This window comes from Oncorhynchus nerka, linkage group LG10 (genome assembly GCF_034236695.1).
Source record: "Oncorhynchus nerka isolate Pitt River linkage group LG10, Oner_Uvic_2.0, whole genome shotgun sequence".
Taxonomy (NCBI): Eukaryota; Metazoa; Chordata; class Actinopteri; order Salmoniformes; family Salmonidae; genus Oncorhynchus; species Oncorhynchus nerka.
In genome coordinates, this window is record NC_088405.1 from 39,018,563 (window position 1) to 39,044,379 (window position 25,817).

The following is a 25,817-nucleotide window of genomic DNA, read 5'->3' on the forward strand; positions in this document are numbered from 1 at the left end:
TCAGGATGCTCTTAATGGTGCAGCAAAATAACCTTTTGAGGATCTGAGGACCCAAGCCAAATATTTTCAGTCTCCTGTGGGGGAATAGGTTACGTCGTGCCCTCTTCACGACTGTCTTGGTATGCTTGGACCATGTTCGTTTGTTGGTGATGTGGATGCCAAGGAACTTGAAGCTCTCAACCTGCTCCATTATAGCTCCGTCGATGAGAATGGGGGTGTGCTCAGCCCTACTTTTCCTGTAGTCCACAATCATCGCCTATGTCTTGACCACGTTGAGGGAGAGGTTGTTATCCTGGCACCACACGGACAGGTCTCTGACCTCCTCCCTATAGACTGTCTCGTCATTGTCTGTGATCAGGCCCATCACTGTTGTATCATCGGCAAACTTAAGGATGGTGTTGGAGTCGTGCCTGGCCGTGCAGTCATGAGTGAACAGAGAGTACAGGAGGGGACTGAGCACGCACCCGTGAGGGGCCCCTGTTTTGAGGATCAGCATAGCGGATGTGTTGTTACCTACCCTTACCACCTGGGGGCAGCCCGTCAGGAAGTCCAGGATCCAGTTGCAGAGGGAGGTGTTTAGTCCCATGGTCCTTAGCTTAGTGATGAGCTTTGTGGGCACTATGTTGTTGAACGCTGAGCTGTAGTCTATGAACAGCATTCTCATATAGGTGTTCCTTTTGTCCAGGTGCGATAGGGTGGTGTGAAGTGCAAGAGATTGTATCATCTCTAGATCGGTTGGGGCGGTATGCAAATTGGAGTGGGTCTAGGGTTTCTGGGATAATGGTGTTGATGTGAGCCATGACCAGCCTTTCAAAGCACTTCATGGCTACAGACGTGAGTGCTACAGGTCAGTAGTCATTTAGGCAGGTTACCTTTTATTGTTCTTGGGCACAGGACAGTGTAATGAAGGTTCCTCTTTAAACCCCCAGCCCTGGAGATATATATTGTAAAGCACTGTCTGTCTGACCTCGGCTCAACAAGAACTAAAGCCCGCAACAAGTGCTTCGGAAAGACATGACAAGCTAATTAGCTGGAACATGACTACAGACATGGGCTTTGGAAAGACCACGACAAGCTGCCAAAGCTGGGTATTCATTAGGCACCAAAATGGACTGAAACAGGGAGAGACTACCTGAATGTGCCCAATAAGAAAGGCTCTTTTTGTTTTCCATTGCCATATGTTTTTCCAGAGTGTGCACTAATGAATATGACCCAGAAACAGAATGGCACCCAGGCTATTAAATGTAATTATCACCTTAGTGAGTACCACAATAGTCTGAGGTAATTGAACTATTCTGGCCTATCATTAAGACAATTCGAAGAGGACATTTACTGCTAATGGAATGATTGTGTTGCTTGGGGTGGAACTGAAATGAAACGTGAAAACAAAAGTGGTGCGGTTGGACACCAATGAACGAGGCCTTAGGCCTCAACCACAAGCATGAACATTACTTTACCCTGAGAGAACATGGGTGTGGCATAGTGGTGGTTGACCAAATGGGGCTATAGTGTGTATGGAGGGAGGGGAGGGAGCGAGAGGGGCCTTTCTGGGTAGAGCCTCCAACGATGTACCCCCCCCGCTCCCCAGCCAGTATCCCCTCATTCATTCCAAGCTTCCCTTGGCCTCAGACAAATATGGGGATCTGGAAAATAGATTTCTCTCATACCATCTCTATGGCTGATAGTGAGGGTTTGCAGTGCAGAGATCTCATCTATAGCCCATCATGTGCCTTGTTAGTGGTCTAGTGATCTGGGCCCATGTTATAAACAGGTCTTAGAGTTAGGAGTACTGATCTAGGATCTATCTTTTAAGTAATAATCAATATAAGTATATGGAATGGGAGGATCGGATCCTAGATCATCACTCCTACTCTTGGACTATGTGAATTCCTCCCAGGGTCAATCAGAATGAAGACACCGTCTGCTCAACCAGCCACTGGGGTTGGATATTAGATGATAGCAGCCCAGAGTGAGTGTGGACCGAGCAGCCCCCCCAATGAGCCTAGCCTCTCTGGGCTGGCAGACGATCAGTCTTGGTTGGTCACGATCGGCCATACTCGATCTGGCTAGCTTGCTCAAAATAACCCGTCAGCAGCAGAGCTGAAGCTAATATACATGTGTAGGGACGTCCTATAATTAAACCCTCCCACGTCTGGGACTTCTGTTAACCCTCGAGCAGCCAAAGGCCAGGGTGATTACACAGTTCCACAGACCTAACCGGGGCTCCCTATATTGTAGGCTCGCTGATCGGTTGGTTGGAAACCAGCGTATAATGACAGATCTTATGTATAGAAAGACTGAATTTGAGTTCAAAACAGTTCAGATCCACAGCAGCACACCATAGGAAAGCCTACAGGGAGGTAAAACTAGGGTCATGTTTATTCGCCACCAACAAAAAAAAAATGACTGAAACAGGGAGGGACTACCTGTGCTGGTCCAATTAGAAACGCTCCTTTTTGTTTCTTGTTGCAAAATGTTTTCTGCTGGGTGCCCTAATGAACACAACCCAGTCATTATTCATCTGTTAAATATATCTCCCTGTTATCCAGCATTTAGGGCAACTCCTGAATCACTATTGATAGAGACATTTTGAATACAGTGATTGGTCTTCACTAACCCGTTTGTCAATGTCATTGTGCTGCAGTTGAACAAATCGGGCGCTGATGGCAGCGATGTAGCTCTGCTGATTGGAGAAGGCCACTCGGCCCGCCCCCTTGGGGTACTTGAGCTCCGGGTCAGTGTCGATGCCGGCATAGCACACGCCGCCATACAGCCTGTCCATGATCATAGCTAGTTCCACTAGAGGGAGAGAGATAGAGATGGAGAGAAAGATATTGAGAGAAAGAGCGAGAGAAAGATGGCGACAGAATGTTATGACCGCACGCTTATAGTTTGTCTAATGAAAATGGAGGAAAAAAGTTTAAATTCATTTTTGTTGAGACAAACCGATGCGACATTCAACTTGAACAACATTCTTCGCCGACAGTCAGTAACATTCTTGGGACTGTTGTTATAATTAGCATAGGTCACATAGCAGACAGACAGTCAGTGATGTTTGTCCCAAGCATACCACCTAATGGGCCTTGCATGAATACTTTACATGACCACCAGTTGGCTCACCGCCTGGAAACAAAGTGGATTGCTTTCTCACGGGCACAACTTTATTATTTTTAGTCTACGCTAGTCAGCCAATACACAGACGACCCACCAACTTATCCACTGATCAACAGGCACTTTGACCAATCCCCTTACCTGCACGTAAAGGCCGGGGCACGCCCCCCACAAAGATGGTTTTTCGGGGGTCCAGCGGCTGGGAGCCGTCCATCACAAAGTCACTGTCACTTAGGTTCCAGGGGCGGATCTGGACCTGGAGAAGAGAGATACGTAATTCACGAAGGACTGTGTCGGACGAGGAATTCACACTCATACCCTTTTCACATGATTGTGGCAACCTGGCCCGTACAACCTTGGTTATTTTCCTTACCGGCACAGTTCCAGCAACCATGGTGAATGTGTAACCACAATGGCATAGTACAGGTCTGCTTGGCTTGGTTTGGCTCAGTAGTGTGAAAAAGGTATTACAGCACAGTGTAATATTGTAGCCTTCACTTACTGGCTTGTCCTTGATAGTTGGGCTGGAGACACACAGGTAAAGCTTGCCATCGTCCTCAATGCAGGCATCAATCAGGGCCTGGACAGAGGTCTCCTCTTGGAACAGCAGGAAAGCATAGCCTGGGAGAAAAGGGAAGGAGGAAGTGTTTAAAAAAAATCCCCATTCACAGTAAGTACACTGTGTACTGTCTATATAGTTATGAATTTGTGAGTGACCAGTTCAGTGACCAGGTGAAGTTAGTAGTGGCTTTTGAAACAAATCTGAACCATTTACGACAGTCTCTAATGGCCCCATAGATTACTTTTAGGGAAAGTGACAAGAGGAAAGTCTAAGAAAGTGAAAATATCCTGTTCTTTTCACGAGTCTATTCTTATTCTCAGAGTATCTCCTCTTAAATCTGATTTACTTGAGGTCTGATCCCCTTCAGCAAGGTTTCAGAAGACAGGACTGCACACCCAGTACCTTCCTGCCTGAAAGCTGACACCGCTAAAATGCAAGTCTGTTCCGTTCCACTACTAAAATAGGACGCCATGCAAAATGTATCAACCTAATACTTTCCAAATATTTTTGGGGACAGAGAGATTTGTTCCTATGGGATGATGAGGTCTGGCTTTGCAGCAGAGAGAGCGAGACAGAGACAGAGAGCGAACAAGAGACACACAGAGAGAGAGAGAGAGAGAGCGCAAGCGAGAGACACAGAGCGAGAACGAGAGAGAGATGTACACAGAGAGAGAGATGCACACAGAGAGAGCGAGAACGAGAGAGAGAGATGTACAGAGAGAGAGAGATGCACACAGAGAGAGCGAGAGAGAGATGTACACAGAGAGAGCGAGAGAGAGATGTACACAGAGAGAGAGAGAGATGTACACAGAGAGAGAGAGAGATGTACACAGAGAGAGAGAGATGCACACAGAGAGAGAGAGATGCACACAGAGAGAGCGAGAACGAGATGCACACAGAGAGAGAGAGAACGCGAGAGCGAGAGAGAAACTCGCAGTTGATAGGAAAATAATATATATTGTGTGACCTGAGTGAACAAAAGTTCATGATAAAAAGTAAACGAAAAAAGAAAACAATGACACATTTGCGGTAGGCAAGGTATCACAGGGGTATTCCATTCAGTGGAATAAGGTACACTCGCCAATAAAGACATTTGCGGCAACTACTAATAGGCTAGCACCCACCAGAGCCATAAATTCAGCAAACATAGCCATCTCTGATGCACATGATTTGACATATGCTAAATTAGGGGGCCGTGGTCATGTGAGCAGAACAGTGGAGGCACCAGGGACATGCCGTGGGAAGCAGCAGAACAGGCAGCAGGGTGAAGGGATGTAGGGAGGCCCGGGCCCACACCTAGACAGAACATACAGTATGGCGCAGAAGACTGTCAGAGGGGCTGCCTCTGTGTGTGTGTGTGTGTGTGTTTTCTGGTGTCAGCTGACTGAAGGGGCTACGGCATTTTAAATCTATATATGCGGAAGAGCAGAACGCATGGCAGAGGAATGGAGTGGAAAGGGGGAACAGAGAGGGATGTGCAACTGTTGTGATTTACATTCCTCAAAGGGACTGCTGCTACAGATGAGAGGGAAAAGGAAACAAAAATACCCTGACTCAGCAGATTCAGTGAACCGTGAAAGTGTGTGTGAGAGAGAGAGATAGAGTCTACGTGTAAATGTAGGGGTGTGCGTGTATCAAAGAATGTATAGCTACAAGAATTAGAGCAGGGATTGGCAACTTTGATGGGGGTGGGGGCCACAAAAAAAAATCTAATGTGGGGACGGAGTTGCTCTGAACCTACGCACCCCCCCCCCCCACCACACTGCAATTCTACACATTTTGGCATGAAGCGGAAAATAGAATTAGCTGCCGTAGGGGGGAGAGAAATGTTTGGAGTTTTTAATGTGATATCTGAGTGAGACTGACTAGCAAAATCAATGGGGGCCGCCCTCGGCTAGGAATTTGACCATGACTACTAAGTTTAGATAGCTGGCCACTAGACTCATTTACCAATCCCCCCCCAAAAAATTGCTGGCGTGGGATAATTGAGTGACTGACATAAGAGTAAAACTGCTGATGCACAACCACATTTTGAAATCGAACCTTGTGTATTCTACTATTCTAACTTGCAACAGTAAGTTCAGACCCCGACCAGAAACAAAGCACTTTCTTCTGAAACTCGTCAGTCGATTCTTGTTCTGAGAACTGAAGGCTATTCCATGCGAGAAATTGCAAAGAAACTGAAGATCTCGTACAACACAGAACAGCACAAACTGTCTCTAACCAGAATAGAAATAGTGGGAGGCGCCAGTGCACAACTGAGCAAGAGGACAGATACATACGCCTCACAAGTCCTCAACTGGCAGCTTCATTAAATAGTACCAGCAAAACACCGGTCTCAACGTCAACAGTGAAGAGGCGACTCCGGGAGGCTGGCCTTCTAGGCCACAAAGTTTGCTGCTTCAGAGTGTCTTTAGATATTTTTGTCAGATTTTACTATAGAATACTGAAGTATATTTACAAGCATTTCATAAGTGTCAAAGGCTTTTATTGACAATTACATGAAGTTGATGCAAAGAGTCATTATTTGCAGTGTTGACACTTCTTTTTCAAGACCTCTGCAATCTGCCCTGGCATGCTGTCAAATTACCTTCTGGGCCACATCCTGACTGACGGCAGCCCATTCTTGCATAATCAATGCTTGGAGTTTGTCAGAATTTGTGGGTTGTTTGTTTGTCCACCTGCCTCTTGAGGATTGACCACAAGTTCTCAATGGGATTAAGGTCTGGGGAGGTTCCTGGCCATGGACCCAAAATATTGATGTTTTGTTCCCTGTGCCACATAGTTATCACTTTTGCCTTTTGGCAAGGTGCTCCATCATGCTGGAAAAGGCATTGTTCGTCACCAAACTGTTCCTGGATGGTTGGCAGAAGTTGCTCTCGGAGGACGTGTTGGTACCATTCTTTATTCATGGCTGTGTTCTTAGGCAAAATTGTGAGCGAGCCCACTCCCTTGGCTGAGATGCAACCCCACACATGAATTGTCTCAGGATGCTTTACTGTTGGCATGACACAGGACTGATGGTAGTGCTCACCTTGTCTTCTCCGGACAAGCTTTTTTCCAGATGCCCCAAACAATTGGAAAGGGTATTCATCAGAGAAAATGACTTTACCCCAGTCCTCAACTGTCCAATCCCTGTATCTTTTGCAGAATATCAGTATGTTCCTGAAGTTTTTCCTGGAGAGAAGTGGCTTCTTTGCTGCCCTTCTTGACACCAGGCCATCCTCAAAAAGTATTTGCCTCACTGTGCAATGATGCACTCACACCTGCCTGCTGCCATTCCGGAGCAAGCTCTGTACTGGTGGTGCCCTGATCCCGCAGCTGAATCAACTTTAGGAGACGGTCCTGGCGCTTGCTGGACTTTATTGGGCGCCCTGAAGCCTTCTTCATAATAATTGAACCACTCTCCTTGAAGTTCTAGATGATCCAATAAATGGTTGATTTAGGTGCAATCTTACTGGCAGCAATATCCTTGCCTGTGAAGCCTTTTTTGTGCAAAGCAACGATGACGGCACGTGTTTCCATGCAGGTAACCATATTTGACAAAGTAAGAACAATGATTCCAAGCACCACCCTCCTTTTGAAGGTTCCAGTCTGTTTTTCGAACTCAATCAGCATGACAGAATGATCTCCAGCCTTGCCCTTGTCAAAACTCACAACTGTGTTAACGAGAGAATCACTGACATGATGTCAGCTGGTCCTTTTGTGGCAGGGCTGAAATACAGTGGAAATGTTTTTGGGGGGATTCAGTTCATTTGCATGGCAAATGAATTGTAATGCAAATTGCCATCATACAAACTGAGGCAGAAGACTGAAAATTCATGTGTGTGTCATTCTCAAAACTTTTGTCCACGACTGTATATATATTTTTTAATCCAAAATCGCACGGTCACACACACTCTCCCTGTTGTGGATTTAAAAGCATAGGATTTGTGTAAACATTGTCTGGAGGGAGGTTCCACCATTGTTAATGAACAAGTTGAACTTTTTATCAACCAAATCTGTATTTTTGATGTAAATGGCACGTTATAAATGGCATGTTCAGACACTTTTTTAGCGATTTCACTTGGTTTTTAGAAAAAGTCCAACAAAATGGAATATAACGTTGCTGATAAAGTTAGGAATGACACAATTTAATGTGTACAACACCCAAAGACCTGCATCTTTTAAACAGAGTTTATTCATTTGGGAGTGTTTGAATCCTTTGTTCATGCTTCATCTGTGCCCCTGCAACTGCAGAACGAGCATGAGGAAGCCTATATATCTGGTGGGTTAAGTTTCTTACAACCAAGCGAAATCGCAAAAATGAAATGTCTGAACACTTCTATCACATGCCATGTACATCCAAAATACAGATTTGGTTAAGGATGGGACCCTTTTTTTCAATTTTCGCCTAAAATGACCCAAATCTAACTGCCTGTAGCTCAGGACCTGAAGCAAGGATATACATATTCTTGATACCATTTGAAAGGAAACACTTTGAATTTTGCAGAAATGTGAAATTAATGTAGGAGAATATAACACATTAGATCTGGTAAAAGATAATACAAAGAAAAAAACATGTTTTTTATTTTTGGTACCATCATCTTTGAAATGCAAGAGAAAGGACAATGTATTATTCCAGCCCAGGCACAATTTCAATATTAACCACTAGATGCAGCAGTGTATGTGCAAAATGTAAGACTGATCCAATGAACCATTGCATTTATGATCAAAATATTGTATCAAAACTGCCCTAATTGGTTTAACATATTTTCAAGTTCATAATTGTGCACTCTCCTCAAACAATAGCATGGTATTCTTTCACTGTAATAGCTACTGTAAATTGGACAGTGCAGTTAGATTAACAAGAATTTAAGATTTCTGCCCATATCAGATACGTCTTAGTCCTGGGATTTTTTTGTTGTTTGTTACTTACAACCTCATGCTAATCACATTAGCCTACATTAGCTCAACCGTCCCGCGGAAAAAAGAAAAAAAACAAGTACATTTGTCTTTTAATAAATCCATGGGAGAAAGTATGCTAGTGTGCACACTTCAGGGGAAGGGGAATTCGGGCCAGATAGGCAGGCAAGCCGCAGTGCAGAGGCTTACTTAAACCAGAGGAGGAGAGGAGAGCACAGATCTGCAGTGGCTCGTGCCTGAGATTTATAGAGCTTAACTGCTGAGCTCCCGACCGCGCCAAGGGAGGAAAGGAAAACATACGGCCAGGCAGTCTTGGGCTGTAAAAAAATCCCTTTAAAAGATAAATGACAGGTCCGGTTACCTCACGGTACTACGGCTAACAAAATGACACACGACCAGGACCGCCCGACTCTTTCCCTCGCCGACGGCCAACACTGTCTCACCATGCACTCGCCAAACACATGACCTCACAAACAAGCCACTGCAATTTCACACCTTGACTCAAAAAGTTCCAAGACTCCGCTGTACAAACAATGACCAATTTTCCACTTAATTGACTAACTCCTCTTGGGAGCACAGGGCATCCACCGTGGCTCTCCAGGTCAACTTACTTCACAAATCAATAGCCAACATCAACATTACCTCATAACATACAGCAGGCATTTTTTTGACAGTCAGTTTCCTACAATCAAAGTTTAAACGATGAGACTCGTTGCAAGACTCGTTTCGAAGTACAGTTAAAGTTTGTGTCTGTTGATTTATCAAGGTTAATGTTTCCAGATTCAGGAACCAGTGAATCTTCCCAGATGTTCAGCCCTAAGAGAGGGGTGCAGAACTTGACCCTGCAGACTGGTCTGGCCTGTATTAGTAAAGCACCTTAGAGTAAGAGTTCTGATCTCGGATCGGGTCCCTGCAGTCTAATTCATTATGCTCTGAAAGGCAAAACTGATCCTAGAGTAGCACCTACTCGGAGACCCTTTATGGATGCAGGCCCAGGACCAGTAGAGAATAAAATCAGTGAGTACTCTGTGAAGGATGAAGAGCAGACTCTGGCAAAGCTCATCAGCAAAATCGTCACACAAAAAAATCAGCTCTTTTCCAGTCTGGAAGCTGTCTCAATTGATCATGACTGAAACATACAGCCGAAGCTGCCCTGCTGATATTATATATCCTCATAACAGAAAGAAGGAAAGAAGGGGGGAAGACATGGAGGAGAAGAGGGGTGAAGAAGAGTGGAAGAGGAGAGAGCAGACATGAGACATACAGCCAAGCTGTCCTGAAAGTAGGCCTATATAATGCAATAAGAGAAAGAGGGAGGAGGAGAGATATGGAGGAGAAGATGGGTGGAGAGAGAGCAGACAAACCCGCAGGGAGCTGTAACTCTGTCACTGAAAGTAAATAAATGTCCCGCTGACAGAAGCTTACATGTGGAGAGGAAGGAGGGAGGAGAGCGAGTAGGGAGGGGAAGAGAGAGACAAGCATCTGCTTTCCTAAAACAAATAGGCATGGGAGCTTGACGAGAGCACAGGCAGTCGAGACCAGGGGAGGTGAAATGAAGCTTCACTAATCATCTCAATTTGTGAGAAATCCCTCAATGCATCCTCGATCATCCCCCCACACATCTTCTCAGTACCACGAGTAGAGATCGCTAAACCCATCCTAGAGGTGAGGGCACTGTATAGGGAGCTTCAGTGGCATCATTACAGAGTGGCCTGACTATCTGCCCCCCCTAGCCAGAGAAGGTGCTCTGTCCTATTGTGCCAGCCTATGCCTGACTCATCCAACAACAGCGTAGATAAGCTCCCGGCATCCAGGCTCTGACACAGACACATTATCCTAAAAGCAGCCACTCGAAAACCCCCAAAGGAGCCCCCTCCTTTCCTCCCTCGTTCCGCTCTACCTCCGTACGGAGCGGACAGAAATAGCTTCAGCACCGTTTGGAGCTCGTCTCCAATGGTGACGCCCGGGACTACAGGCCAGAGCTCATTGAGCAGGTGTGAGCAGCACCACAGTCATGGTGAGCTCATCGGTTGGTGACATCATCCAGCAGGCAGACAGGCAGACAGTCCCCATTCTCTCATCCTGCCTAAGCCCAACACTATCACCATTGGACAAAGGTACTAGGAAGTTTAGGAACAGTGCAGTGGCCTGTGAACTGACCTCAGGCCTGTTCATCAGGGATAACTGCCTGTCTGGCCCCAGGCTTGCAACTGATCCCAGTTTAGACCAGAGATGGACCCTGCTCAGGCCTGGGAGCCACAACATGATTCATCCTAATCTCCCAAACCAAAAACTATTACATAATTGTACAGAGACACATAACTGCTCATTTTAATGTGACACAGGATTGAAGAAGTGACTACCAAGTTCCATTAGGTCAGCTTGGAACCATTTTTAACATGGGGAGAGATTGATGACCGCTTAATGGGAATCCCACATCTGAGAAACAGCCATTACAGCCTATGAAAGGATAGGACACACACACATGCGCAGACACACACACACACACACACACACACACACACACACACACACAATCGTAAGGATGTGCACTCGCACTCCAGCTAAGAACTTGGCTTTAAGGGCGACTGTCCAAGCTCTTTTATTAAAAAACATAGGTGGCCCAACACTAAAACACCAACAAAGGTGGGAAATTACAACAAGCGGAGGTGGTTTCCTTGTGGCGTACCAAGTCTTCCCTCCCTCCCTTACAAGGAATTCTCTGACTTTCAAACTCATTCCCCTAAACGGATGCTGCATTTTCCCCTCGTGAGATTAGGAATACTAGAGAGCCCCGAGCTGAGGCCTATTGAAAATAAAGTTGAACACCCCGCCCCCAAAAAAAGGAAAATCCAAAATGAGCGCGGGAAGAAACGGGCAATTTTCACAGCTTCCCCAGATGCAGCGTATTACCATATGCTTGAGGAATGTCAGCCATTTCCAACCCTCTGCTTTCATAGTTTCCTTAATGACACATTGAAGTGTGTGGAGGGGCGGGCGGAGTGAAGTGATACAGGGGCCTGGAAGGAAGGGCCCTCTCCCCGCTATGGTCACCTGTCCAAATGAAACCCAGGGCCGGTGGCCAGGGGCAGGAGAAAGCCTTTGCACTCTCCCGGTATTGACGAAAAACTCTCTCTCCCTCTCTCCTCTGGTCTGAGTGCTCTGGGCCCTTCAGGAGCCTGTAGTGAGACACCACAGAGGGTGTGTGTGTGTGTGTGTGTTTTTCTATCCCTGAAATAGCAGCAGGGGGCCATATAAATAAATAGACGCCTTAACTCGAGACCTGGGTGATCCTTGAATTCTGGGTATCGTAAAGCTTCCCACACAACCCATGCCTTAGCAGCGCAGCATGCTCTCTGAGACAATGACTGAACAATACCATTTGTTACTGTAGACTTGTAAAGGCATTGTTGATTGGTTAATGTCGTTGGTTAATCCTATGTCAGGAGGAGGTCTTCCACAAACATTCCTATATTTATTCTTTGGAAAAAATGTTATTTTACAGACCGGTGTGAACAAACTGTTCTTACCTTTAGGCGGAAAGTAGGACTTGCTCTCGGCTTTGTGGGGCCAATCCACAACCAGGTGTCCATAGCGACGGAAGCTGTTGGTGATCTCATCTGTTGAAATATTTTTTTTTAATGAAATTACCATGGTCATGGAGCAATTTCCCATGGAAACTACACAGAATAAAAATGTTAACGCAACATGTAAAGTGTTGGTCGCATGTTTCATGAGCTGAAATAAAAGATCCCAGAAATGTTCCATACGCTCAAAAAGCATATTTCTCTCAAATTGTGTGCACAAATTTCTTTACATCCCTATTAGTGAGCATTTCTCCTTTGCCAAGTGAATCCATCCACCTGACAGGTGTGGCACATCAACAAGCTGATTAAACAGCATGATCATTACACAGATGCACCTTGTGCTGGGGGCAATAGAAGGCCACTCTAAAATGTGCAGTTGTGTCACACAACACAGTACCAAAGATGTCACAAGTGTTGAGAGAGGGTGCAATGGGCATGCTGACTGCAGGAATGTTCACCAGAGTTGTTGGCAGAGAATTTAATAAACATTTCTCTACCATACGGCACCTCGTGTTTTTTTCTGGAGAATGTGGCAGTACGTCCAACAGGCCTCACAACTCTCTGTGAACAGAGTGGTGGTGGGGTTATGGTATGGGCAGGCATAACCTATGGCCAACGAACACAATTCCATTTTAAATCAATGGTAATTCAAATGCACAGAAATACTGTGACGAGATTCTAAGGTCCAATCGGAGGCCCATTTCTTTTAAAGTATATGTGACCAACAGACGCATATCTATATTCCTAGTCATGAAATCCATAGATTAGGGCCTAATTAATTCATTTAATCTGACTGATTTTCTCATATGAACTGTAACGCAGTAAAATCTTTGAAATAGTTGCATGTTGCGCTTATATTTTTGTTCTGTATATTTGTCCACATGATGCGCAATTGCATGTCAAGCAAGCCATCAAAAAGTCAGTTAAGAACGTATTTACAATGATGACCTACTCTGGCCAAACACGGACAAGGCTGAGCCAATTGTGCGCCGCCCTATGGGACTCCCAATCACGGCCGGATGTGATACAGCCTGGATTCAAACCAGGGACTGTAGTGACGCCTCTTGCACCGAGACGTAGTGCCTTAGACCGCTGCGCCACTTGGGAGCCCTATTAAACCCTTGTATTGTGGCAACTCATGAATATTCCAAGAGGCCATGGGCACGCATTGTTCACTAATTCTCTGTGCATTTTTTTGGCGCGTTTTGTGTTCTGTGTTGGTCGCATGTCTGAGCCACATTGAGCCGTGTCACCATTCCAGATTCCCAATGTCCTGCTATGCCCTCAGGCCCTACTTACACTCTGTGAGATAACACACTATCACATCTGCTGCCAGACCGACTGCCAGCTCACTGCCACAAACCCACAGAGCATAACCAGTCAGTCCACAGGCCCAGAGAACCAGCTCCATGACTGATAGACAGCATAGACTGACAAAACCAGCCCTTTAGGGTGGAAGGGAAAGGGGATACCTAGTCAGTTTCACAACTTAATTCATTTAACTGAAATGGGTCTTCTGTATTTAAACCCTCCGAATCAGAAAGGTGCTGCCGTAAATCAACATCCTCGTCATCGGTGTCCAGGGAGAAGTTGTTCTTAGGGGTTAACTGCCTTGCTCAAGGGCAGAACGGCAGATTTGTCCACATTGCCGGTTCGGAGATTCGAACCAGTGACCTTTCGATTACTGGTCCAATACTCTTAATCGCTAGGCTACCTGCCACTCATTTAGCCCACTGAACCAGCAGACCACCAAAATACATCTGTAGACCCTCATCTGGCTTGTAAATCCCTCCTCCCTCCTTACCATCCTAGCCTGCACAAACCCCTAAACGTATTAATCACATGCTATGCAGCTCATGGACATTCTATGAGGAAATATAGAGAATGTACTGTAAGGTGCTAGCCTGGTCCAAGACCTGTTTGTGCTGTCTTGCCAACTTCTATGGCCGTTGCTACGGCAAACACTGACAATGACCATAGGAGATGGCAAGACAAAACAAACAGATTTGGGACACAGGCTAGTGCCACTGCCACCCGTCTGTACCTTCATCTATGTCAGGAGGCAGGCCTCCAACAAACACCTTCCTGGAGTAGCGCTCCATCCGCTCTTCGTTCTGACAGCGCGTGGGCGAGTTCAAGCCCGGGGTCAGAGAGGGGTCACCGTGACCGTCGTCCAGGAAACCGTCCTCAAAGGGAAAGAGCGAAGAGCGACCTGGAAAGAGAGAGGGGGGAGCGAGAGAGAGGGCCGGGGGGATTGAGAGGGAAAGAGAGAACAAGCAAGGATAACAGGGAGAAGAGCGAGGGAGAAGAAAAGGGCACAGAACAGAAGAGAAGACAGGGAGGATATGAAAGAGAGAGAGAGAGAGATGGTGTTATTATAACTGGTAACAATAGCAGTCTCCTTACAGAGGAAGGTCAAATCACCATCATGCTGCTGCATTCGTCAAACATTGTGGGCCTGCCTGCCTTCCTCGGGCGAGACACCTGTTTTTTTTTCAGGTCACCTATGTACAAAAAGTAAAGAATTTTTTAAATCATCTTCGGGATCAACCAGATAGAGTATGTAGAAAATATAATTGAACTATATATTTTTAAATAAGATCCGCTGAGAACTAACAATCACCAAAGTAGAGTCAGAGTGACACTAAAATTCCAATAATGATGCATTCAGGAATATTTTTGTCATGGCATGGGGCTCTCACCAATTTTGTTACGTTTGAGTCACTCAGATAGCATAAGCCATAGCCAAATTTGAAGGATTGCATAATAAAACTGCAATTTTGTCTCTCAGCCTCATGGCAAAATGTGTAGAATTGCAGGAAATTAGCTTTAAAAAAAAAAGCAACATTTTGTCAATGCGGCCAATCCGGCACCTCTGCGACACCCACCATTTAAGTCCCATTTTGACCCAGAACAGTCCTTCAGAGCCTTGTTCCTGCAGGCAATAGGAACAAGGGGTGGAGAGTGCAGGAGGGATGGCGGGCAAGACGGCGGACCATTTGCCACAGCAGTAGATGACCTCTTACAGGTGAGAGCAAAGAGGACTGTGTACTGACTGAATGGAGCTGCATGTATCTAAGATCTGGAGGTAGACCATGTTAGAGGCCTCTGTTAGGCGTAGGCTACTGTACAAATATGTTTTACTTCCCATGCTAACAGGCACACAGGTATAGACAAATACAGGAGGACTGACAAAGATAATAACCGTCAGATTTGATCGCTGAGTCATAAGCGCCATCTACAAGTGGACTAATGAACTGCCAACAGCCAGACTTAAAAGTCCTATAATTCTTAGATACAACAAATGCAAGCATTGAAACAACAAAGTTTCAAATGTTACCAGGGTTTTCCTCAGTGAGAAAATAGGAATTAGTTGAACACTCCAAATCAGAGAAGAGCATGTCTGCAGCACCCATTCCTTCTATTCAGGACATAAATCGTTTCTGAGTCAGTGTACTTTTATGATACCTTGTAAAAAACAGCTCCAAATGGACTTGGTTCTATACATGTCAATTAATTAATAATACACAAGTAGTAGCCAATACAGATGCCTATACCATATAAAATCAGGCTTAGCACAACGACTCAGAATGCTAGAGAGAAAACAAAGGTTTTGGATACAAAATTCGGAAGTACAGTGCATTCGGTAAGAATTCAGACCCCTTCCCCACATTTTGTTAGGTTACAGCCGCATTCTAAAATGGATAACTTTTCTTTTTTTTTTCCTCAATCTACACACAATACCCCAAAATTACAATTTCTGGCAAATGTATTACATAAGTATTCAGACACTTTGCTATGAGACTCAAAATTGAGCTCAGGTGCATCCTGTTTCCATTGATCATCCTTGAGATGTTTCTTCAACTTGATTAGAGTCCACCTGTGGTAAATTCATTGGTTGGACATGATTTGTAAAGGCACACACCTGTCTATATAAGGTCCCACAGTTGACAGTGCATGTCAGAGCAAAAACCAAGTCATGAGTTTGAAGGAACTGTCCATAGAGCTCCGAGACAGGATTGTGTCGAGACACAGATCTGGGGAAGGGTACAAAAAAAAATGTCTGCGGCAATTCCGCAAGAACACAGTGGCCTCCCTCATTCTTAAATGGAAGAAGCTTGGAACCACGGATCAATCGGGGGAGAAGGGCCAGGGAGGTCACTCTGACAGAGCTCCAGAGTTCCACTGTGGAGATAGGATAACCTTCCAGAAAGACAACCATCTCTGCAGCACTCCACTAATCAGGCCTTTATGTTAGAGATGGAAGCCACTCAGTAAAAGGCACATGACAGCTCACTTGGAGTTTGCAAAAGGCACCTAAAGGACTCTCAGACCATGAGAAACAAGATTCTCATCAGGTCTGGAGGAAACCTGGCACCAACCCTACAGTGAAGCATGGTGGTGGCAAAATGATGCTGTGGGGATGTTTTTCAGCAGCAGGGACTGGGAGACAAGTCAGAATCGAGGGAAAGATGAACGGAGCAAAGTACAGAGAGATTCTTGATGAAAACCTGCTCCAGAGCGCTCAGGACCTCAGACTGGGGCGACGGTTCACCTTCCAACAGGACAACAACCCTAATCACACAGCCAAGACAATGCAGGAGTGGCTTCGGGACAAGTCTCTGAATGTCCATGAGCGGCCCAGCCAGAGCCTAGACTTGAACCCAATCAATCATCTCTGGAGAGACCTGAAAATATCTGTGCAGCGATGCTCCCCGTCCAACCTGACAGTGAGGCTGTAATCGCTGACGAAGGTGCTTCAACAAAGTACTGAGTAAAGGGTCTGAATACTTATGTAAATGTATTTTTTTTTTAAATACATATGCTAAAATATATAAAAACCTAAAATATATAAAAACCTTTTGCTTTGTTTTTACTGTGTGTATATTTTTCTTAATCCATTTTATAATAAGGCTATAACGTAACAAAAAGTGAAAAAAGTCAAGGAGTCTGAATACTTTCCGAATGTACTGTAATCATCCACCTCTCCCCAACTTCATTAAATGCAATAACATCAAAACAAAAAAAAAAGTGTGCAAATTAATATGATTTCATCCAATCACGGCACAGACGAAGGCAGATCATGTGACTTCACACTAGAACCCTCAGCCCTGGAAAGAGACACGTCCGTACGGACAGACAAGCAATTGTGCTCGTGCATCCTATTCATTTTGGCAAGCAGAAACACAGTAAAATTCCAAAAGTTACCTCTTCTGCGGCCATAGCTCCTGGCTGCTTGTGAACAGTGGGAGAGGGAGGGAGAGATGGAGGGAGAGAGAGACAGAGGGGTATGGAAAGGAGAGGGACAGAGACATGGGTTTTGTGGGAAGACAACCAGGCAGAACATCACCAAGGCAACAGTGAAACCACAGACGGCCACACCTAATCATCAGCGATGGAGGCAAACAAGGCTTCATTATGGGTTAGCTGGCAGTAGCCCACAGGAAACCTGCTACTCCTGGGCTAGACTAGACTAGAGTAGGATGAGCGATGTTATAATACGCCTTACTACTGAGAAATATTCACCTGCAATAACAGAGCAATGACAATCATATTATGCAGATTATAATCAGGCAATAAACACGGACTACTCCCTAGCTCACATTTACTTTCCTTTCTGCCCAGCGTCAATATGTATGAATGTGGTTGATAAAGCGACATGCATTGACAGACAGATGTCATGAGTCATTATCATGAACTAGTGAAACAGAGTCTATACAGTGGGACATTTCTACTCCAAGCTGCCCTGTGGATGGAGCCATGGAAGTGCCATCCTGAGTCTCAGGGTCCAGACAGAAAAACTGTTAGAGGATGACTGTCCTACCATGTGATAGGGTTGGCTGGCAGATTTCAATTTAGTGAGCATGCAAAAAAGGTACAGCAGACAGAGATAAGCCTTTGTGCCCTGTCTATCCATTTCATTAGTTACGGTGTTCGTGGGCTTTCAGAACAAACCTTTGACGTGTTATCTAACGTTTAGGAAACACAGTAGCAAAAGGACTTACATGAAAGCCCATAACAAATGTGTCATTTGGTGTGGGTGCGTTTTCACACGTTACATTTAAAAAAAAAAAACCTTCCTTGAACGCACCCAACATGCCTGAATAGGAGCCTTGCTGTGGCTGAGAAAAAAGCCTACAAGAGGTAAATAGAGTCTATAACTTTAATGCCAGTAGACAGTGAGGAGGGGCTCCTGGTAATACATCCCCAAACAGACCTTCTTACAGTCAAGTGTCACAGAGAACACAGTCTTCTCCTAAAAACCAATATGGGGCTTTCCATTGTGCTGGTGCCCTTCCCCCCCCCCCCACCCCCCAGCTCTTGACAGAGACATTGTACCCAGGCCTTTTCTCTTACTGGGTTTCATTAAAACTCTGGCTCGTCTCACCAGAGCACAGTTGTTCAGACCAACGTTCTCCGTTTTATTCTCCCACTGTCAGGGCCTTAGGAGAGACAAAGGCACCTAGCAACAAGGGGAAAATGGTAGAAGGGTGGAACCCACTGATCTAGTGTAGACTAGTAAGTGCTGTTGGGAAACTGTCAGTCACTGTGGCGAGGGAGAATAAGACGAGGAGGATGAGCGTGAGGGAGGAACAGAAATAAGCACATACGAACACGCGAGTGTCAGAGAGGAGATTTTTGAAGGGACGACTGGAAGATCGTCCGGCCTGAGGAGCGTTGTGTTTGTTATGTCTGCACAGCTTTAGGGCACTGTTGTACAGAGACGAGCAGTTACTAAAAATGATCTGCTCGGCCCTTACACTTCTCCTAAGCTATCAGTTCATCTTGAACCATAAATCAATGTTGGAGGATGAACCGTAAGGCCTACATCTCAGCCACAAAAAAAATCAGTGGAAAATGAGAGAATGTGTCAGACAGATTCTCGGCTACAAGGCTTCATACAGCTGAGACAATGGAGAGACGAAGAGTAGACTAACGTTAACCAGCTTTCCTCACATCTAAAGCAGTGTTGACATTGGAGACTACAGCTGCAAGGGTCAATTATGACAGTTTCCAGAGCTCCGTGCAGATCTGAGATCTGTGCTTAAGTTAAACCCTCCAGAACAGCAGTTCAACATCTATTTGAAATGTGTTTTCCAAAGGACTGATGATGAAAATAACAAGTTGAAGAGAAAACAGACAGCACAGTGTTGTCAAGCTGTGACAGCAGTAAAACTAGTTACTATAAGCCTTGTTGGATATCTTCTCCTTTTCCATCCATCATCATTTCCTCTCTTTTCTCACTGCTTCCCCTGCTGGCATCCCCAACCAGGCGAGTGAGGAGAAACCACAGTCGTGTTCCTAAGGCCACGCAACCGAAAACGTTTAATGTTAAACAAAAATGAGCATTTTTTATTGGACAAGTCCATGTAGTCCTCCCCGTTTTAGTCAGTTCTCGCTCTCATTTGGTGCCTAATGATCATGACCCAAGGCTCGACTAACACTCCCAGATGTCTTGAGCTGAGCTCCACCAGTCACCAGTCACCCCAATCCGCTCTCCTCTCACTGAAGTTTTGACAACACTGAAAGGAAGAGACTTTTGCCAACTCACTTTCTAACTCGGATGGAAAAGAGAGAGAGAAAAAAAACTGGACGAAGGGAGACAAAGTGACACAAATTATGAAAAACAAAATCTCTCTCAGAGACCAAAGGGGGGTAATCTAGTGTTACAGGTCGGATATTTTTAGAACCGGTATTCAGGGGTCGTCGCTGTGGTTTCCCCCCAGCTCCGGGCTGAGAGATAGCTCCCATGCTGGGTTTAGCACTTGGGGTACGAGGTGGGATTAGCAAGGGAGGGCATCTGTGCCCTGCTGTGTATGGGCATGGGCCCTGTGGCGATCCCTGCCTCAACCCTATGGCATATCCTGAGGCATCCTGCATAGGTGTGTTCATAACGACACTACTTCGGAATAGGTTTCTTATTGCAAGTTTCCATACAACAGAGAAGCAACACTTTGCCTGTCAAACCGAACGCCACAGTTAAAGCACAAATACGTACATCCATAATAACATACAGAGGGATTTACAAAGAGAAACGTAGCCTATTGTGTGTTCTGAAATACTACTCACTGTTTAATGGCGTAATGTGCTCTGCTCCGGGGTGGTGGAAGTTCAGACCCATGCGTCCTGTAGAAAAACAAGATATTACAGGTTATAACCTGCATGTAGGCCCTACATAAGTGTCTAAAACACAAACCCTCATCACGCTCCACACCAACAACATAAGAGGTAGAACTGCTAACACGAAACAGATTTTTTTAATGCAAATGTTCTGAGGGGACAAGATGTCGCATACAACATGTTATATTTTACGTACGTTATACTGGTCAACATAACCTGGTAAAAAGACACCCACTGAAACTAAACTAGTATCATTGAGAAACCAAACCAGGGCAAACGTGTGTGTGATGAACAACAAAAAAATGGTGTAGATTAGGCTATGGAAAACAGTCATTCAATTCTCTCGCTCTCATACGTCGCCGCTCACACACACAAACAATGGACACTCCAATGCAAAGAATTTGACAGAGCATGCATTCTGCTCTAGAGACAACGGGAAAGCGTCACAAGGCCTGGCTGTCCGTGTGTTGTGGACATGCCCAGGCATCCTCCACCTCAACACCAGCCAGTGAAAGGACTTCCTGGTACATTTTGTTGTCCTGGTTTCATGAGGAATCACTCTAGCAGACTGTTTCATAGTTAGGTTATGACTCACTGTATCCAAAGACAAATGAGCATCTATCTTTGGCTTCATTTTGTTGCTCCCAGCCTATAGACAGAAACTAAAAACAGGAAACGTCCGTGCTCAGGTCTGTTCAACGCTGGTCCGACCAATCTGATTCCACGCTTCAAGATTGCGCCGATCATGTGGACTGGGATATGTTCCGGATAGCGTCTAACAACAACATTGATGTATACGCTGATTCTGTGAGCGAGTTTATTAGAAAGTGCATCAATCCCCAACCAGAAACCGTGGATTGATGGCAGCATTAGCGCAAAACTGAATGCGCAGGGTCTACAGTAATTCACGGACTACAAAAAGAACACCAGCCACGCCATTGGCCCGATGTCTTGCTCCCAGACAAACTAAACAACTTCTTTGCTCGCTTTGAGGACAATACAGTGCCACCAACATGGCCCGCTACCAAAACCTGCAGGCTCTCCTTCACCGCAGCCAACGTGAGTAAAACATTTAAACGTGTTAACCCTCGCAAGGCTGCCGGCCCAGACGGCATCCCTAGCCGCGTCCTCAGAGCATGCGCAGACCAGCTGGCTGGTGTGTTTACAGACATATTCAATCAATCCCTATCGCAGTCTGCTGTGCCCACCTGCTTCAAGAGGGCCACCATTGTTTCTGTTCCCAAGAAAGCTAAGGCTGTCGCCCCGTAGCACTCACTTCCATCATCATAAAGTGCTTTGAGAGACTAGTCAAGGATCATATCACCTCCACCCTACCGGACACCCTAGACCCACTCCAATTTGCTTCCCGCCCCAATAGATCCACAGACGACACAATCGCAATCACACTGCCCTAACCCAAGCTCAGTATTTAACTCCATAGTAACCTCCAAACTCGTCATTAAGCTCGAGACCCTGGGTCTCAACCCCGCCCTGTGCAACTGGGTCCTGGGCTTTCTGACAGGACACCCCCAGGTGGTGGGGGTAGGAAACAATATCTCCACCCCACTGATCCTAAACACTGGAGACCAACAAGGGTGCGTTCTCAGCCTTCTCCTGTACTCCCTGTTCACCCATGACTGCGTGGCCATGCACGCCTCCAACTCAATCATCAAGTATGCAGACGACACTACAGTGGTAGGCTTGATTACCAACAATGATGAGACGGCCTACAGGGAGGTGAGGCCCCTCGGAGTGTGGTGTCAGGAAAATAACCTCACACTCAACGTCAACAAATCAAAGGAGATGATCATAAACTTCAGGAAACATGAGAGGGAGCACCCCCCTATCCACATCGATGGGACAGTAGTGGAGAAGGTGGAAAGTTTTAAGTTCCTCGGCATACACATCACAGACAAATTGAAAATGGTCCACCCACACAGACAGCGTGGTGAACAAGGCGAAACAGAGCCTCTTCAACCTCAGGAGGCTGAAGAAATTTGTCTCATCACCAGAAACACAAACATTTACAGATGCACAATCGAGAGCATTCTGTTGGGCTGCATCACCGCCTGGTATGGCAACTGCGCCGCCCACAACCGTAAGGCTCTCCAGAGGGTATTGAGGTCTGCACAACGCATCCCCGGAGGGCAAACTAACTGCCCTCCAGGACACCTACACCACCCGATGTCACAGGAAGGCCATAAAGATCATCAAGGACAACAACAACCCGAGCCATTGCCTGTTCACCCTGCTATCATCCAGAAGGCGAGGTCAGTACAGGTGCATCAAACCTGGGACGGAGAGACTGAAAAACAGCTTCTATCTCAAGGCCATCAGACTGTTAAACAGCCATCACTAACATTGAGTGGCTGCTGCCAACATACTGACTCAAATCTCTAGCCACTTCAATAATAAAAAATGTGATGTAATAAATGTATCACTAGTCACTTTAAACAATGGCACTTTATATGTTTACATACCCTACATTACTCATCTCATATGTATATACTGTACTCTATACCATCTACTGCATCTTGCCTATGCCGTTTGGCCATCGCTCATCCATATATTTATATGTACATATTCTTATTCATTCCTTTACACTTGTGTGTAAAAGGTAGTTGTGAAATTGATAGTTTACTTGTTAGATATTACTGCACGGTCGGAACTAGAAGCACAAGCATTTCGCTACACTCGCGTTAACATCTGCTAACCATGTGTATGTGACAAAATAAAATATGATTTGATTTGATTAACAACCACACAGTGACAGACGTCTCCAGTCCTTCCTTTCTACAACACTAAACTACTGGCTGGATTGCAAACATATGGGCAGCAAAAATGCTACCATGGACAAACAGGGTTCAAGAGTTTGCGTAATGAAAAGATGGTCCAGCAACTCATCCTTGCCTTTAAAATGGCAGATATTTCTACATCAATTACTCAACAGAACATGTGCAACTAACTAGTTGGCTCCAACAGGGCAACAAGTTTCATCACAGTGCTCAAAATCTGCACTTAGCCTCTCCAGTATGTTAACACAGCAAGGGTGAATGGCAGGGGCAGACATCTGTTTTACTTACTTACACACACACACACACACACACACACACACACAGAGAGAGAAGGCGCAACTGTGTTGTAAGCTAGAATGGCCCCAAACAAGACGAGGTGTAGAAAAGTTTCAAAACTAAGCCCCAGCAGACAGATAAGCATTTCAACAGTTTAGACCAGGGTCAAATTCATTAACGCAGAATGAAGCTAAGGGCGGCAGGTAGCCTAGTGTTTAAGAGCGTTGGATCAGTAACCAAAGGGTTGCTGGTCCGAATTCCCAAGCCGACTACGTGAAAAATCTAAAGGCTCTTAACCCTAATTGCTCCTGTAAGTTTCTCAGGATAAGAGCTTCTGGTAAATTACTAAAATGTTCTTATTGGACAACTTCTAGTATAGTCCCTTTCTGTTTCAGTTTGTGTTCTTCCATTTGGTGCTTAATGAATACGACCCAGTCCTCCTCCTAAGCTGGAAACATCAGTGGAACTAGTAGTGAGATTTGGGTGACCACGAGAGAGGGGGAGTGGATAGAAGCCAGTGCAGCTATCGCGTCCTACAGATGAGAGCAGATGTGGATTTCCTCAAGGTTCTCTACGATTCATAATCCAGCACGAGAACAGAGGGGCTTATATGGCAACACTGCGTGGACACGTATCTATCCCCCCTTCTTGCTCATGTTTTGTTGCTGTGCAAATCATGTGGCTGCTATATCTTGTTTGATTGACATCGATAAACCCCCCCCCCCAAAAAAAAACATCTTCCAAATCTCACACACACAGTTGATTGTCACCCTCGCTCTCTCCTACTGCCAATTCCAACAGAATGAGAGTAATGTGGCCATCTTGAGTAGAAATCTTATTGTGACATGCCCGAGATAGCATGTCATTTTTCAAAAAAGGATTTCAAAAGGATATTCTATAGAAACTAGCCCCATTCTTTCTCAGAAACTGTAAACTGTCAAAAGATATGGAAGATAACATCCCTAACTAATTTATTCTAATTGATGAGACATGAGCCACACTCAATGTTGACAGCATTACTCGAGTGTTAAGTCACACAGCCAACACTAAATATATCCAGCCCTCTAGCTCTAGCTGCACTGGGAGGAAAGCCTCCATTTTGCCTATTAAATAGCCTTGGTCCATTGCAGTCCTACCTAAACCAGGGTCGTATTCTTTAGGGCACTACGTAGCAAAGTGTTTTGCAACAGAAAATTAAAAATGACAGCTTTTTATTGGACACACATAGGTAGTCCCCTCCCTGTTGCAGTCCCTTTTTCCTTCCATTTCGTGCCTAATAAGTAACACCCAGACATTCTAGTGGCGACAGAGTGGACAGTTGCTCCTGTAAACCCTAAAATAGCCCTGGGCCATCTGCTTTCCCCAGTTCAGTGGCATGACCTCAGGGCGAGGCCTGGGGTTATTCTCAGACTGTGTGTGTGATCAGTCAGTGGGCAGTGGGATGTCATCCGCCTCCTTCAGAACAAAGCCAGTAAGTCCCTCGTCCCCAGACTTCTGACGAAGTGCAGACTGATACAATTGCAAAACATAGGGATGAGGTGGGGAATACTGGTTAGAGCAGGGGTGTGAAACATTTGGATCCGGTGGTTCGATCCCTGAATGCTGATTGGCTGACAGCAGTGGTATATCAGACCATCATTTTTTAATGCTCTAATTGTGTTGGTAACCTGTTTAACATATCAATCAGGCTCCTCGAGGGTTTGTCGTATATGGCCAATATACCACGGCTAAGGGCTGTATACAAGCACTCCACGTTGTGTCATGCATAAGAACAGCCCTTAGCCATGGAATATTGGCCATATACCACACCTCTTCGGGTCTTTTTTAAAAAAATATACACTACCGGTCAAAAGTTTAAGAACACCTACTGATTCAAGGGTTTTTGTTTACTTTTACAATTTTCTACATTGTAGAATAATAGTGAAGACATCAACACTATGAAATAACACATATGGAATCATGTAGTAACCAAAGAAAAGTGTTAAACAAATCAAAATATATTTTATATTTGAGATTCTTCAAATATCCACCCTTTGCCTTGATGACAGCTTTGCACACTCTTGGCATTCTCTCAACCAGCTTCAGGTAGTCACCTGGAATGCATTTCAATTAACAGGTGTGCCTTCTTAAAAAGTTCATTTGTGGAATTTCTTTCCTTCTTAATGAGTTTGAGCCAATCAGTTGTGTGGTGACAAGGTAGGGGGGTATACAGAAGATGGTATTTTACCAAATAGGACTAAGTCCTTATTATGGCAAGAACAGCTCAAATAAGCAAAGATAAATGACAGTCCATCATTACTTTAAGACATTTCGCAGTCTCAAAAACCATCAAGCACTATGATGAAACTGGCTCTCATGAGGAAGGGAAGACCCAGAGTTAAACACAATGAAATGCAACGCTCCAACTGTCTGAAAAGCTCAAAGGATGAAAATGACAGCTTTATTTACACTAGATGTTCT

At 45.2% G+C, this 25,817-nt stretch overlaps 1 protein-coding gene across 2 annotated transcripts in view; it reads right to left on the bottom strand.

Annotated features, from left to right (window-relative positions):
- The window catches only part of LOC115135277 (cytoplasmic polyadenylation element-binding protein 3-like), a 60,277-nt gene that overhangs the window by 4,801 nt on the left and 29,659 nt on the right, over positions 1 to 25,817 (bottom strand). Inside the window, exons 4-10 of one of the 2 annotated variants that reach the window (XM_029669783.2) lie at positions 20,236 to 20,292; positions 17,374 to 17,397; positions 14,210 to 14,377; positions 12,109 to 12,198; positions 3,614 to 3,732; positions 3,253 to 3,367; positions 2,618 to 2,799 (exon numbers count right to left, since the gene is read on the bottom strand). In XM_029669783.2, the coding sequence (XP_029525643.2) occupies positions 2,618 to 2,799; positions 3,253 to 3,367; positions 3,614 to 3,732; positions 12,109 to 12,198; positions 14,210 to 14,377; positions 17,374 to 17,397; positions 20,236 to 20,292 (755 nt within the window). The remainder of the gene's footprint in view (positions 1 to 2,617; positions 2,800 to 3,252; positions 3,368 to 3,613; positions 3,733 to 12,108; positions 12,199 to 14,209; positions 14,378 to 17,373; positions 17,398 to 20,235; positions 20,293 to 25,817) is intronic. The other variant, XM_065023294.1, reaches the window with a different exon arrangement.